The sequence below is a fragment of the Protobothrops mucrosquamatus genome, unplaced genomic scaffold (genome assembly GCF_001527695.2).
Source record: "Protobothrops mucrosquamatus isolate PMUCROS unplaced genomic scaffold, P.Mucros_1.0 scaffold1468, whole genome shotgun sequence".
Lineage (NCBI taxonomy): Eukaryota > Metazoa > Chordata > Lepidosauria > Squamata > Viperidae > Protobothrops > Protobothrops mucrosquamatus.
In genome coordinates, this window is record NW_015387646.1 from 19,838 (window position 1) to 36,898 (window position 17,061).

The window sequence follows — 17,061 nt, forward strand, 5'->3', positions numbered from 1 at the left end:
ATGAATATTCTCCCAAAGTTTCTTTTCTTGTTTCAAATGATCCCTATTTTAAAAAAAGATGCTAATTTGGAGGATTGGCAGAAGGGTATTAATAAGTTCATTTGGGCGGGCAAGAAGCCAAGAGTTAAGTTTAAGATTATGCAAGATATAAGGGAACGAGGAGGACTTAAAGCCCCTAATTTAAAATTGTATTATGATGTGGTGGTTTTGACATGGATCAGTGATTGGTTAAATTTAACAAATAAGAATATACTTTCTCTTGAAGGATGGGATTTGTTATTTGGTTGGCAGGCATATTTAGTTTATGATAAAAAGGTAGATACAAATTTTAAGGTCCATATCTTAAGGAGTGCTCTATTGAGACTCTGGAAGAAATATTATTATAAATTAAATTATAAAATTCCTATTTGGGCAACTCCGGGACAGGTAATAGAGGGGATATCTAGGGGAGTTAACTTGGATAAAGTTTCTTACAAGGAATTACTTTGTCTGGTAGGACAAGACTGGCAACTTAAATCTTTAGTAGATTTGAAATAAGAAAATATTGAATATTCTTGATTTTATTATAATCAGTTGATAATGAGGTGGCATATGGATCAAAGAGTTGGTATTACTTTACAGGATGCAAATTTGATGAAACAGATTAAAGATCAATCTCAAGCTCATATTAAAAGAATTTATAATGTACTGATTGAGTTGGATTCAGAAACAGAATTGGTTAAGGATTGTATGATAAAATGGGTGCAAAATATACAAGAACCAATTTTATTGGATACATGGGAGATAATTTGGGTTAGAAATGTAAAATTTACTCAAGCTCAAAACCTAAGGGAAAATTTTTATAAAATGTTTTATAGGTGGCATCTGGATCCTCAAAAATTGTCTTGTATGTATCCCAATTTACAACCTAAGTGCTGGAGATGTGGAAATTTAGATGCAACTTATTTTCATATTTGGTGGACATGTAGGGAAGTTAAAGCATTTTGGATTAAGATATGGTGGAATATTCAAAATATTTTTAAGAAAAAGATAAAGTTTAAGCCGCAGATATTTTTGTTGGGTATTATGGAAGACTTGGATGCAAAAGAAATGGAATTGATGTTGAACTTTATAACTGCTGCAAGACTACTAGTAGCTCAATATTGGAAAATGGAACGTTTACCCACTATAGAAGAATGGTCACTTAAAGTCTCGAACTTAGCAGAAATGGCCAAGATTTCCACTTATGTGAAGGATTATTCACAAGAAAGATATATTTTGGTTTGGAGAAGATGGATAGATTATATTGAGCGTAAATATGGGACCAAAAAATATCATTTGTTTTTTGAATGAATTTTAGAGTATTATTGTTGTATAAAGGTTAGAATAGTTTATTTAGTACTATTTTTAATTATTAAAGTGATATTATTGTTTTTAATAACTGTATATTTGTTTAAAAGAGAGTTAAAGGAGGTTATAGATATGTTATTTTAATAGTTGATTAATGTTAGTTAGAGTATGATTATTTTATTGTTAACCCTGTGATTGGCACTGGGAAGTGAGGGGGGAGGGAGGGGGGAGTGGAACGGTGGGTTGGGGAAGGGGGGGATTTATATTGTAAAATTTTATAAAATTTTCAATAAAAAAAAAAAGTTTCAGTCAATTGTCATATGAACTCCAAATTATCAAACCAGCCTATCCGTCCATCCTTAAGCCTCCCCTAAACAAATATAAGCAAACTTCAAATTTTTCTATCCAATGAAAAACATATCCTTTCTGTCCAGAGATAAAAAAGCAATTAAAAGTTGTTCATCAATCAAAGGTTTATAATCCAAAGTATTCCATCATCTCAATCAGTAGTGCATGTTTCTTCTACAGGGAAATAGCTCCATGATACAGCTCTAAAAGTCAGTTAGTATTTGTATTCGTAATCCAGGCAGGCCAATTTCAAAATAATTTATCATCTCTGTCACACAGATAAGCGGCCCAATAAGTTTTTTCCCCCTTTTCCCAGCTGCAGTTTTTAAAAGTGAAAGTTTCCAAGGACAACAAAAGTCTTATCTGGGTCTGGGTTTCAAGCCAAGTTTCCTTTAAGCATAATAGATTGTAGTGCTGTGGTTCGCCACTAGATGTTGTTGATACCATCTTCCAGATTTTTAAATCCAAACTTATATTGCAAGCTTTTCAAGTCTCTTTTCTAAAAAAGTCTCAAAAGCACTTTTAGTCCCCAAATTTCAAAGCTATATATCTGTATTGATTCCAAATTAATCTTGTAATTTTCTCTGTTTTCCCCCAAGCAATTAGTTCACCGCTTTTCTTTTCCTGAGGGAATGGGGCAGAAATTCCCCTTCTCTCTCTCACTGGGGGGGGGGGGATTCTGTGCTTTGGGCATTTTTTTCCAGGAAAAAGTCTTATAGTCATAAAGAGAGGATAAAATCTCACCCAGTTCTATCAATGTTGCTCAAAATTTGCTTGTTAGTGCTTATTTTCTTCGGTTGTCAGCAGCTTCTGACTGGCCACACGAATTTGGCCAGATTTCCCCCCGCTGGTTTCAAGGGCTTCCTCAGATCAAATGGAAGGGCCACCGCCCCTCTGCAATCAACGAGGATCCCCTCCTTCTTCGTTGCCTCTCTGGGGTGGCTTACGACCCTTTTTACGATCCTCAGTGGGGCGAAATCAAACGTGGAAGACGGAGCCCCATCTTCCTGAGTCTGTCTCGCTGTGACGCCTAACCGCAGCAGATATATAGTATTAATCATAATTGACATAGGTTTGTTTTGCTACAAATATACAAAAAAAGCTGGATTCACAGCAGTCTCATTCCAGGGAGTTCTGTTTCATTCTAGATTGTTGGAGCATTACTCTTAACATCTTGGGTCAATAAAGTTCAATGCAGGGCTTTAATCCAGACAAATATGTAGTGTAGATTTCAATCACAACTAAACAACTTGTAAAACAGCATTGTATTTCAAACATAATTGTTAAAATAGAAGTTTTAAAAAAGTACAATTACAGGTAATCCCCCAGATACGAGCGTTTATTTAGCAATATTTCACAAAAACGAGGTTATTCAGAAAGGGTACTTACATTAAAAATTCAAAATTGTGATGAAAAACAAGTCTGTGTAGCTATGTGACTTGGATTCAGTCTCGGCTGCTGCGATGGCCATTTTAACTCTGTGACTTGCCTGGCCCGTTCGGGCCTACGAGAAGTCGGAAGTGAGCTTGCCTTCCTCCTCATGCACGAGAAGTTGGCGAAGGAGGAAGGCAAGCAGCAGCCCCAGTGGCAAGGGCCACTGAAAACAGCAGCATCTGTGCCCACGCTTGGTATGTGCTTACTCTTCAGCTGTGCTCTCCGCACCTCGGATCAGCTGCAGCGCGCCGTGGACAGCATAGCTGACTCGGGCAAGGCAGGCGCACACACAGACTCCACTGTTTTCGTTGGCCCTTCTTGCTGCTGGGGCTGCCATTTGCCTTCCTCCTTCGCCAACTTCTCATGCTCGGGGAATCTGCACCACCCACCTCCCCCCATGCCTTTGCTAAATCGATCAGCTGGCTAGAAATGAGGTTTAGCAGGCTGAGCATGCAGGCAGAGGCACAGGGGGAGGTGGGCGGCTAGGCACCAGGCCGGCTTTGGTGGTGCCAATCGTGTCTAGGCTGCTGTGGCGCTTGCGGCTTTGCTTCTTGCTGACTGGCAGAGGCCCCGAGTCACCCCAACTCCAAGTGCTCTGGGTCAAAGAATGTGCGGGCAAGCTGCTGCCGGGCTCCTCCTGGATTCAGGCTGCTGCAGAGCAGTGGTATGGGTGGAAGTGCCTCCTGTTGGGTGCCGATTGCGCCAGTGCTGCCACTTGCTGCAGGATGCCTTGAGGCTCATCATGCTGATGCCACCACTTGCTGCAGGAGGCTGCGAGGCTTGGTGTGCGATTGGTGTGATGATCCTCGCAGCCTCCTGCTGCGAGTAGTGGAACCAGCGACAATCCTCACAGTGTGACAGGTGAGCACGTAGCAGGCGCGCACAGATTCTGCTGTTTTCGGTGGCACTTCTGTGCCTGGCCAGCTGTCTCAGATCAACTGAAGTGCGCCGTGGAGAGCATGGTGGACGCAGGGCAAGGGTGAGGCACACAGACTCCGCTTTTTTCAAGTGCCATTTTAACAACGTTTGCTGAACTTGTGAGATTTAAAAACCCCAAATTTGATGCTCACAATTCAGAGACAAGTCTGGTTAACAAAAACAAAGTTTATTGGAGAAAAACATGAAAATAACAAAAAGAAAAACAGTTGCAAGTGCGGCCTCTCAGACCCTTTTCAAATGGATTGAGTTCAAAGAGCGCAAAAAGCAGGTACAAGCTATACATTTTATACCCTTTTACAATGCACATCATGCCTAAGAAGCCCTCCCAACTCCCCTTCCTCGTCCTCTTCTTTGAAGTTGTTTTACACTTAAAGGGTCATCCTGACAATTTCCGTCCATCCGCTGTTATCTTGTTTATTTGTAATTTTCACCTTGGGCCGATGTTCTCCTTGTCCTATAGTGATTTCTGCTCAAGGCGTAAGTTCCTGTCTCCTGAGGAACTTTTAGTAGGTCATAATTCATTGTCTTTGCTGATTACTTTTTGTGGTCATTCTTGCATAGGCAGGAAACAGGAAACAGACAGTCTCATACATTGGCATTACATTGCTACATTCACACTACATTGATACATTTGCGCTTCATTGTTACATTGGAGCTTCATTGCCACATTGGGGCTTCACTGTTACATTTATAAAAGAATAACTTTTATTTCCTTCAAACTGAAGATACATTAGGTATCAGTTCTCCCGAACTGGTGCAAACCAGGATAGGTATCAGTTCTCCTGAACTGGGCGCTATCTAACAAAATGAAATTCAATGGTGAAAAAAGTAAGGTTCTACATTTAGGCAAGAAAAATCAAATGTATAGGTATAGTATAGGGGGTACCTTGCTCAATAGTAGTAACTGTGAGAGGAATCTCGGAATCCTAGTGGACAATCACTTAAATATGAGCCAGCAATGTGCTGCAGCTGGCAAAAAAGCCAACGCGGTGCTGGGCTGCATTAACAGAGGGATAGAATCAAGATCACGTGAAGTATTAATGCCACTTTACAATGCCTTAGTAAGGCCACACTTGGAATACTGCATCCAGTTTTGGTCACCACGATGTAAAAAAGATGCTGAAACTCTAGAAAGAGTACAGAGAAGAGGAACAAAGATGATTAGGGGACTGGAGGCTAAAACATATAAGGAACGGTTGCTGGAATTGGGTATGTCTAGTTTAACGAAGAGAAGGACGAGGGGGGACATAATAGCAGTGTTCCAATATCTCAGGGGCTGCCACAAAGAAGAGGGAGTCAAGCTATTCTCCAAGGCGCCTGAAGGAAGGACGAGAAGCAACGGATGGAAACTGATCAAGGAGAGAAGCAACTTAGAACTAAGGAGAAACTTCCTGACAGTGAGAACAATTAACCAATGGAACAACCTGCCTCCAGAAGCGGTGAATGCTCCAACACTGGAAGTTTTTAAGAAGAGACTGGACAGCTATTTGTCTGAAATGGTGTAGGGTTCCTGCCTGAGCAAGGGGTTGGACTCGATGACCTCCAAGGTCCCTTCCAACTTTATTATTATTATTATTATTATTATTATTATTATTATTATTATTATTATTATTATTATTATTATTATTACTACTACTACTACTACTACTACTACTACTACTACTACATACAAGCACTCAAAGGTTAGTACTCCCAGCTGACTACTTCAGTCTTTCCCACTTCTACTACACTCCTACTGCTCCTCTAACTACTTCTTATGAATGCTACTGCTGCCTCCTTCACAATTACACATGAACATCACAACACCCAGCTGTCTCTCTGCTCAGTTTTTATAACCATCAACTGCTGTGCTGGCTAGGGCAAGTCTTAAAGGGACAGGACAACAGCAGCACAGGTGCTGGCTATTTTGTAGGCAGTCTGTCCTCTCACATATTTTTTATTTTATGCAAAACTAATAGTGAAGGTTCCCTCCAATAAGGAAGTATGACTTTCTTAATAGGACCACAGAAGTATTTTTTTTAAAAAATCTTGCCATAACTTTATAAATTTGTTTCTTCTAATTAGATATACATTTTATAGTCTCCATCAGTGGAGTATGTTCATTAGAGCTCACAATTAGCTAATTGTACAAAAGGATGCATCCTTACCTTAACTATGAAAAAAATCCATGTTGCTTTCCTAGGTTGAGTTTTATGCAAGGAACCAATACTTGGAGTCATATGGCACATGAGTATAATGGAACTTTCTTTTCAGTAAATATATACATTGAACAGTAACTAAATCAAAAACAGGTAGTCCTCAACTTATTATCACAATTGGGACTAGAAGTTCCATCATTAAGTGAGTCACTCTTAATTTTATGGCCTTTTTGCCAGAGTTAAATGAATCACTGAGGTCGTTAAGCAAATACATGATTGTTAAGTGAATCTGGCTTTCTCTATTGACTTTGCTTGTCAGAAACTGCCTAGAAGGTCGCAAATGGTGATCATGTGACACTGGAATGCTGCACCCACTGTAAAAACATGCAGATTCCTAAATGCCACAATTTTAATCCATATAACTATGAGTTGAATATGCAATGTCTAGCTGTAAAATCACTTTCTTCAGCCCTGTCATAACTTTGAATGGTTGCTAAATGAATGGTCATAAATTGAGGACTATCTGTAAATTCATGGGGCGGAGTGGTGGTGAAAAACCTAAGCATCAGCAGGGTAATGGAAAGTGATGCTCTCTCTTCAGTATGATACTATGGATGAACTGTGATATTTCTTGCTTGTCAAACCTAATCTGCAGGCAGTAGGTCTGTGATAAGCCATCTCACTTCAAGAGGTTATAATTGCATGCCTTTATACCTTCCAGTTATACAACTCTAAGCACACTTCCAAAAAGCCAGAACTCTGGACCCAATTATCTGATGCAAACTTTGCTCTGCTTTTAGTAATATAAGGTGAATACAGAATAAACCAGTTTTCATTTTGACACATAATTAAAAGAATTTTAAAAACATCTACTGATAACTATCACAATATTACTTGTACTGTCTAAAGTAGAGTTCTTCCTTGGCATCTGTTATGGATTTTACAATAAAAAATGAAAACAAATGATCGTTAAGGCAGGATTCTCTGTAATCAATATAGTTCGTAACATAGCCAGTGAATTCCTTCCAGAATGAAATGCTGATTATGTTAAGAACTATGGATACAATAAAAAACCAGCAACAACATTCTTTGAAGGAATTCATATATATTCTTCTGTAAGTCACCAGGAGACACCATGAGTGAGTTGGGTGGCCATGTAAATTTTCTTTAAAAATAAATAAATATACAAGGAAGAAAGGCAGTGATTCTCAAAAAAACTAAGATGGGCTCCAAAGTGTCTCGAAAATATTGGAAGTCCAGTCTTTGGTCAAGGGTATTACAAATTTTTAAAAATGTTTTATCATAAATTTTCACTCGTTATAATATGTAACATATGTACATTATGTAATCACATAATTATGTACACTGTGTAATCGCAGAATTAGTCTTTTAGTGCTGTATTGTTTAGAACAGTGTTTTTTAAACTTGGAAACTTTAAGATGTGTGGACTTCAACTCTCAGATTCCTCTTGTCATCTGGTTTAGTAGTACTGTAATTTAATTGGATTTTTTAATTTTTGCTAGTCAGTTAAGTAAGGTATGTAGGAAGCACATCACAATAGTAATGGGGGACTTTAATTACCCTGACATCAACTGGGAGACAAACTCTGTACCAAATGGAAGATAAAACAGATTCCTGACAAACCTAGCAGACAACTTTGTCTCCTAAAAAGTAGAGAACTAGGGAATCAGCCATATTGGACTTAATTCTCACTAACAGAGATGAAATGATAGAAGATGTTGAAGTCACAGGAACCTTGGGGGGGGAGTGATCATGGAATATTGGAATTCAACATTATGAAAGCAGAAGCAATAGAACATAGTCAAACTAGAGTCTTGGACTTTAAGAGAGCTAATTTTAATAAACTTAGAGAGAGCTTGGGAAGGATTCCATGGATGAGAATCCTCAAAAGGGGAAAACAACCCAAGAAGCTTGGGAAATTTTGAAAAATGAGATTATAAAAGCCCAGTCTAGCACAATACCAACAAAGAAGAAAAATAACAGCTCTCAAAAGAAACCAGCATGGCTGCATAAAGAACTCTCTGATAAATTGAAAGAAAAAAAGGACAAGTAAAAAAAGTGGAAAGAGGGGCACATAACTAAGGCAGAATATCAGCAAATAGCCCGAGCCTGCAAAGATGAAATGAGGAAAGCTAAGGCTCAAAATGAACTAAGGCTTGCGATCAAAATAAAAAAATAACAAAAAAAAGCTTCTTTCAACATGTAAAAAGCAAGAAAAAGGTTAAGGAAATGATTAGTGGGAGAAAGTGGCAAGAAGGTGACAAGCAACAGGGAGAAAGCAAAACTATTTAACTCGTTTTTTGCTTCTATCTTTACACAAAGGGAAAAAACAATCCAATCTATCAAACAGTACTGTAAAAAACAGATTAGAAAGACAAGTTAAGATAGGCAAGAAAATGGTAAGTGAGCACCTGTCCAGCCTAGATGAGTTCAAATCAACAGGACCAGATGGATTACACCCCAAGGTTCTCAAGGAAGTGGCAGATGTGATCTCACAACCACTGAACTATATCTTTCAAAGATCCTGGAGCACTGGGGAACTACCAGAGGACTGGAAAAGAGCTGATGTAGTTCCCATCTTCAAAAAAGGAAAAAAAATGGAACCAGGAAATTACAGACCTATCAGCCTGACTTCAATACCTGGGAAGATTCTGGAAAAGATAATCAAACAACGAATCAGCAAACACATAGAGGCAAACAAAGTCATTACCAAAAGCCAACATGGGTTTGTCATAAACAGATCATGCCAGACAAATCTTATTGCATTCTTTGACTAAGTGACAAAATTGATGGAATGCTGTGGATATAATTTACTTGGACTTCAGTAAGGCATTTGATAAAGTAGACCGCAACCTATTACTTGGTAACATAGAAAAATGTGGGCTAGACAGCATCACCACCAGATGGATTCGTAGCTGGCTGACTGGCCATACTCAGCATGTGGTCCTCAATGGAACTGCATCTACATGGGCCCAGTGCTCTTCAACATCTTCATCAATGATTTGGATGAGGGGATAGATAGGGAACTCATCAAATTTGCAGATGACACCACGCTGGCAGGAATAGCCAACACTCCAGAAGATAGGCTTAAGATACAGAAGGATCTTGACAGACTCTAACATTGGGCGCTATCTAATAAAATGAAATAGTGAAAAAAAATAAGGTTCTACATTTAGGCAAGAAAAACCAAATGCACAGGTACAGTAGAGGTGGTACCTTGCTCAATAGTAGTAATTGTGAGAGGGATCTCGGAGTCCTAGTGGACAATCACTAAATATGAGCCAGCAGTGTGCTGCAGCTGCCAAAAAAAGCCAACACAGTGCTAGGCTGCATTAACAGAGGGATAGAATCAAGATCACGTGAAGTATTAATACCACTTTATAACGCCTTGGTAAGGCCACACTTGGAATACTGCATCCAATTTTGGTCACCACGATGTAAAAAAGATGTTGAGACTCTAGAAAGAGTACAGAGAAGCGCAACAAAGATGATTAGGGAACTGGAGGCTAAAACATATAAAGAACGGCTGCTGGAATTAGATATGTCTAGTTTAATGAAAAGAAGGACGAGGGGTGACATGACAGCAGTGTTCCAATACCTCAAGGATTGCCACAAAGAAGAGGGAGTCAACCTATTCTCCAAAGCACTGAAGGCAGGACAAGAAGCAATGGATGGAAACTAATCAAAGAGAGAAGCAACCTAGAACTAAGGAGAAATTTCCTGACAGTTAGAACAATTAATCAGTGGAACAACCTGCCTCCAGAAGTTGTGAATGCTCCAACACTGGAAGTTTTTAAGAAGAGACTGGACAACCATTTGGTTTCCTGCCTGAGCAAGGGGTTGGACTAGAACAGTAATGGCGAACCTTTTAGAGACCGAGTGCCCCAAAACCACTCCTGCCCCCGCTCTGCCCCTCTCCCCGCCCACCGACCGTTTCCAGGACTCGCCACAGATTGCCCAGGTGGCCCAGCAGTGCCATGGTGGCCACACCTGCCACCCATGCCCCACAGCATCATCTGCGCGCGATGGGGCACAAGGTCGGAGTCTTGTTCCTGCTGCCTGGCTGCCATGTCCTTGGCTGCGCTGCTCAGCGCGGGCCACGCCCAGGAGCAACTCTCCTCCGGGTGGCTGCTGGTGAGGAGGGGGCCATGGGGGAGGGGGGCTGGGGTGACAGCGCACGTGCCCACAGAGAGGTCTCTGAGTGCTGCCTCTGGCACGTGTGCCATAGGTTTGCCACCACTGGACTAGAAGACCTCCAAGGTCTCTTCCAACTCTATTATTATTATGAATACCAGACCTTGAATAGTACCTGGAAGCAAACTAGTCTTCTTCTTGTTGTTGTGCCATATCCGTTATCGGACATTGGCGATCATGTTGGTGATCCTGTTTTTATCAGCAGCCGCACGAAAAAGTGCTGCTGAGTTTTGTCCAAACCAGTCCCTTAGATTTTGAAGCCATGATGTTCTTCTTCTGCCTGGACCTCGTTTGCCTTCAATCTTTCCCTGGAGCAGTGGTTCTCAACCTGTGGGTCGGGACCCCATTTGGGGTCGATCGACCATTTCATGGGGGTCGCCAAGCAAGGCTGTCCGCCATTTTTTTTGTCCACCATTTTTTCCCCTTTTCCGGCGGGTGCCTTACCTCCCTTGGGCTGGGCCAGCTGGTGGTCGGCCTGCTCCGTCTCTGCCGCTTGCCAGCTACGCCTCGGCTGGCGCAGGGGGCGGAACCACGCATGCGCGGCGCTCCCGGGCAGGGAAAGTCCTTGACTTACGACCGGTTGGGTAGTCCTCGACTTACGACCGGTTTAGTTCTCAACTTACGACCGGTTGGGGTCGCGGCATTAAAAAGGTTGAGAACCACTGCCCTGGAGGATTAAATGGAGTATGCCGTATTTTTCTGGGTGTCGCATCACATGTCCAAAATATTCTAATTTTTATTTTTTAATTGTTTTGATGATTTCCCTTGGCTTTCCCAAGCGGCTTATCACCTCCTCATTTCTGATCTTGTCAACCCAGCTTATACGTAATAGCCACCTGTAAATTCCCATTTCAAATGTTTCTAGTCTCTTCAGGTGGCCTTCTGTCAGAGACCAACTCTCTACTCCATAGAGCAGGATAGGAAAAATATAGCATCTGACAAGCCTGATTTTCAGTCTCAGGCTTATGTTGTGACTACAGAAGACCTTTTTCATTTTGAAGAATGCTGTTCGAGCTTTTTCTATCCTTGTCTTTACTTCAACGGTCATGTCCCAGCTTTCATGTAAATTGGAAAACTGAGATGTGTGATCCTTTCAAGTTTTTCTAGTGGTATTCCTTCTGAATTTATTGATGGTAAATTAACAGGTTGTTTGCTGACAACCATGATCTTGGTTTTTGAGGTGTTAAGCTTCAAGCCGTATTTTCCAAATATTTCTGTGACTCTGTTGATGAGGAGCTGAAGGTCTTCATGCTTACTGGCAAGCAGAACTATATCGTCAGCTTAAGTTGTTGATCCAAACACCGTTTACTTTGATGCCAGCATCGATGTTCTCCAGTAATGCCAAATAACAGGTGCCATTAACTGCCTGTGCCACCATATTCTGTATCACCTGAAGTTTCTAAATGCTCTTCAAGAGCAGTCCCATGTAGAGCAGTGGTCCCCAACCCCCGGGTTGCAGCTCACTACTGGGCCGTGGCCTGTTTAAAACCAGGCTGTGGAAGTGGTGGGGAAGCCCATGCAAATACATGCAGTTTCACTTGCATGCACAGCAGACAGGGAGCGCAGCTCCATTTGTGTGAGTGTCGTGTGTGCCCGCTACTTGCACAAATGCATGCATGTGCTTGTTTACCCATACACAGAACCATCCCCTCTCCCCTCTCCGCCGGTTTGCAAAGCTGGAAATGTAGAGCATGCTGTAGTAGTCCAGTCAAGAGGTAACTAGCACATGAATAATAATGAGCAGGACTTCTGGTCTAAGAACAGGTGCAACCAAATGCACAATTAGAAGCTGTGTATCCAAGGATACCCCCAGATTGTACACTTTTTGTCAGAGGCAGTGCAACCCCATTGGACAGTATTAGAAAACACTGACCTTAATTAGGAGCTTTACATTCTCATTAGATAAAAAGTTATTTGCCAAGAGGCAGTTAACTATGATCTACACAAAGGAAGAACTGTTGTACCTTTTAGCAATAGAAAACACTGCTGGCCACTGTACTTCATTTTTATTAGCCTTTATCTCTCCTATACTATTCATTATTTAATAGCTCACACTGCGTGAAGTTGTATCAATATTATGTCTACCACTAAAATGGCATTTGAGAACTTCTCTAATAGCACACATCTATTCTGTGAAACTGATGGGAATAAATGATCAGATAACAATAATTGGGTTGCAGCAGCATTTTCTGCTCACAGTTGCTCTTTGAGGTAGAATAGCTCTTAAGTACGACTGGAGATAGAAATGGCAAATTCACAACAGGGTTGAAAAATACCTTGCAATTGTACCTTATGGCAAACAGAATGAGTGAGCAGTAATAGTAATATTGCTGCTAAATAAAAAATAGGCATCAAAACAAACATAATATCCAAATCATGAGAAGTATGATCTGTGTTGACTATATTCTGTGTTGGCTATTTTCTACCTCAGGGGTGTCAAACTCAATTTCATTGAGGGCCGCATCAGCATTGCGGTTGCCCTCAGGGGGCCGGGTGGGTGTGGCCAGGGTGGGTGCGGCCTACTGGGTGGGCGTGGATTGAGTGGGTATGGCCTATTGGGTGGGCATGGCCAGCTCTACATCGTTCATGTCAAGGGTGCCTGTGGGGGCCTGGGCAGGAGTTGGATAGATCTGAGGGTCTCTGGCAGAAAGGGGTGGGACCAGGACAAGTGCCAAGGCATGGTCCACTGGAGGAGCCTCACTGTTCCTCTCAGGCCATGCGGGGGGAGCTTATGGAGCTAAGACTGAATGCGTTTCAGCATAGATGGCCACCACAAAATTGTACATTGGCTCCCAGCTGGCCTGGGCCAGGGCCAAGGCAGAGGGGGCTGTTCCCTCACTGTTTCCAGGATGGCTTCGGGGGCCACATGAAACCACTTCGCGGGCCGCATCCAGCCCCCGGGTCTTGTGTTTGACATGTCTGTTCTACCTCAACATTGTGTCTACTTCTAAGCATAACAGAAAAATTTAGACAATAGATTAAGAGATGGAATAGATTTAAGAGATGAGCAATAAGTGGATCTGAAAATCAGGTTCCATAAAAAGAGACTGAAGTAAGTAGAAATGTTTAGTCTTAATAGATAAAGCACTTTTCAAGTTTATGATAGGCTTTAACACAGAAAGTCAGACCTGTTTTTGATTTTCCAAAAGAGAGATGAGAAATAATGGATTTAATCTATTAGAAGGTAGGTTATGATAAAACATTTGAAAAAAGCTTCCTTGTATTAGGAGCAATCTGGTAATGGAATTACCCAGAGAACTGGCAGATTTCTGTTTACTGGATGCATTCAAGCAGAAGCCATCAGTTACCAGTTAAGGCACTATTTAATTTGGGTGCTTGCACTGAGCAGAAGACCAAACCCCATGACTACATGGCTTCTTCAGCTTTATGATTCTCAGACTATGAAGATGAGGCCTTAGTGATCAGAACAGGTATCCAGTGTGTAATGCTTGTTACATACTTTTTTCTTTTCCTAAAGCTTTAGTAATTTAAAAACTGGAACAATTCTTACCTAGCTTGTACAGCATTTAGAATTCACACTTCCTCTCTCTCATCACCTAGTCCTCATTATCAGCTACTAAAGATTCTGATGTGTTCATGACTAATTTGCTGTTTAAATTTTTATAATAAAACATATTTTGTATTTCCCTGCATCCAAAGCATGATTTTCTCTTTCCTTTACAATCCTAAAATAAAGGCTTGGTGGAGCTTCTCTTTGCAGACTTCTCAAAATTTTCCTTCTTTGTCAAGCTTTGTGTTGACTTGTTGGGCAGGTGCATCTTTCATTGGACTAAGGACAGGCGCTTGGTTCTGTGTGGGCTGTCAGACAGCACTCTAGGAATGAGCCCAAACTTGGGGATGGAGCTTTTATGGGTAAAATAGATGCTTTATGCATCTGCAGTAGTTCATTCTGACTTTAAAAGTAGTCTTTTTACATGCAAACTAACTTGGGATTCATATATGCTGAGAGGTCAACCGGTTAATAAATATAATAAAAGGAATAGCACAGGACCTAACATAAGAAAAACAAGCAGATCAGATGTTCTGTATGCATCCCTCCCCCCCAATCTTGAAGCACTTTGCAATGAATGGATCAGGTCCTAATAGGTGTAACCTGGGAGAACCATGCCGCCTGTAAAAAAAAACTGCAAAACTAAACTCTTTATTCATAAAATCCGTTTTTTAAAAAAACTCAAAGAATTAATGAAGGGACAGACGACACACAGAGTAAAAAGAGCACCGGTTACAAAAGTTTTTTTAAAAAAATACTCCCAACTTGAAAATTGCCGTGCTTCTTAAAACATTTAAGCCTGAGGCTGCAACCTACACTCACCTCCAGGGAGTGATTCAATTTAAGCGGGCCTACTTCCAAGCTGAAGTAGAAATGCGTGGCAACTTTGTACTCGGGGAAGACTGATATGGAATCGCCGTTTGCCCTTAAGCCAATTCCCTTCTGCCTCCCCAACCCCTCGGCTTTCCCTACTCGGATGCGAGGCGACGTTCCCTACCCACAACAAGGCCCACCACCGCCGCAAGATCTCCGGGACTGCATCGCACTGGCGGCGAGCGCGCTGCCGCAGCCCAAAGAGCAGGAAGTTCCCGTGGCCGACCGAGCCGGGCAGGCTGTCGTCACGTGACGCAGCGTGTGGAGCCGCGCAAGCCGCTCGGCTTGGGTCGACTTCGGGGATCGGCGACCGCCACTGGTGTCATGGTAGTGCCACGGTGGCTGGTCGCCTCTCCTCCTCCCCGGCTCGGCGGTTTCCGCGGGTGATTTCCTTGCCACCCGTTCCATGCAGCCCTTCCGCGGTGGAAGCGTTTCTGCTCCAGGGACGACGGTAGCAGCGTGAGACCTGCCGTGCCGTAGCCTTGCGCGCCTGCCCGCTTTGGATGGCCCTGTGGGTGTCGCGAACGGCGGGACTACTGTAATATGCTCACTCGGATGAAGTCTGCCATGGCCAATTTGGTGGGAGGCATAATGTCTGGCAGCTCGGGTTCGGAGCCCGGCGGGGGCTTGGATTTGCCTCCCCGTTTTCCTTACGGCAGACCCGAGTTCCTGGGGCTCTCTCAGGACGAGGTCGAGTGCTCCGCCGATCACATAGCCCGACCCATCCTCATTCTCAAAAAGGAGACCGAATGCTTGCCCTGGACCACGGGATACGCCGAGTGAGTAGCCGCTGGGGATAGGCTAGGCTGGGGTTGTCTTGAAGGCAGAGACGCTCCCCTGGGCCCTCGGTTTGCTTAAGGGAGGCGCCCCGTGCATGCCGTCTTCCTGGAAGCAAGGACGCTGCAGCAGGAGAAGGGGGGAGAGGCGACGGGCCTGTCACCGGCTTGGTGGGAAGAGGGCTGGAAGAAAAGGGGGCGGGGCGCTACTTTTCTGAACTAAAGGCAATGCTTAACTTTTCAAATGAGAAGCGCTCAGGCCGGCATGGAAAAAAAAATCTTGCAAAAGATATTGCAAAAGATCTCTAGGAAAACATGCTTAATACCAAACCCATTTACTAAATATCAGGTTCAGTTGAAACTTCCTCCCCCAACAAGTCATGGAGTAGCTGTTTGTTTTTCTTTCATTTTTTTTTCCTTCAGTGAGTGTGAAGCATAGTTGGTACATCAATCACTGCAGTGCTCTGGCTTTGATTCATCTTTAGTTTGAGAAGCAAGTCCTTTACCTGCGTGTAGTTTTGCAACCTTGACAGCCAGTTCTGTATACTTGCATGGAAGCAAGCCTCATTCTTAAATTCTTAAGAAGCATATGTAATACATCAAAGTGCTTACTTTTGGCATGTGGTGGGTGGGTAATTGTTTTTGTATGTGTGCCAAGCAAATGTACAATTTATAGTAATATTACTGGACTCCTTAAAGAGGGAAAGTACAATAAAGGAAAAAAATGAATCAAAAATAAAAAAATCTTGCCATTAGACATTCATTTCCATAAAAGTCCATCATAGAGCTGTGCCCCCCTCCCACCACTGTTTTGCTTCTGTAGAATAGTATTTAGTCCAGCAGTTGGTGTTTGTGCAAGCTCCTGAATTGTTATGGGTGGATAAGATGTCCTGAAAGTATGTGTGTGTTTGTAGGATGATTTAGCATAGTTTTGTTTTCTTTATGTTTTGGTGATGACAAAATGGCATTTAGCTAAAACAAGCCTCCAATCCCCTTTTCAGGCCTGTGCTGCAGTGATGATGTCTAGAATGTTTGCCATTGATCCCTTTCATTCTCAAAATTTTCCATCTTCCCTGCACATGATCCATGTCACTGTGAAAGCTGTCCTCCAAAGGTGGAATGAAGGAGACTACAGTCCTTTGCTGGTTTTCCTTTTCCCCATTCTTCACCTTTCTACTTACATGTGTTTTAAAATTATTGCTTCAACTGATTATAACATTTTCTTAAAATTCAAGTTCTAAGTTATTACCAGTTTAATTGTTTTAATATAAGAATGAGATGCAGCTTTTCAACTTGTAGCAAATGCCTTGAAAGTCCATATATTGGTTACATTTCTGGGGCTTTAGAGATTTCTGAAAGTTCAGTCAAGGAAAGACGATGAGGAAGAGACAGACTGTCTTGAATTTCATGGTTACCAAATCTGATCCATTTGGTATACTGTATGTGCGTGGTGTTTTTTGTTGAAAATTTGGAGTGCTACATTTCTCAGTGGCTGATA

The 17,061-nt window shown here is 42.1% G+C and overlaps 1 protein-coding gene across 1 annotated transcript; it reads left to right on the forward strand.

The window, feature by feature from the left end:
* Positions 1-15,137: 15,137 nt before the first annotated feature.
* On the forward strand, positions 15,138-16,656 carry LOC107292988 (protein phosphatase 1H). The gene is made up of 2 exons (XM_015822116.1): positions 15,138-15,566; positions 16,565-16,656. The coding sequence occupies exons 1-2, from the start codon at positions 15,331-15,333 to the stop codon at positions 16,578-16,580; spliced, it is 252 nt and encodes an 83-aa protein (XP_015677602.1). The 5' UTR covers positions 15,138-15,330; the 3' UTR covers positions 16,581-16,656.
* The last annotated feature ends 405 nt before the right edge of the window (positions 16,657-17,061 follow it).

Excerpts from the sequence above, each read along its gene's own strand:
- LOC107292988 (XM_015822116.1), top strand. The coding sequence starts at position 15,331 with ATGCTCACTCGGATGAAGTCTGCCATGGCCAATTTGGTGGGAGGCATA.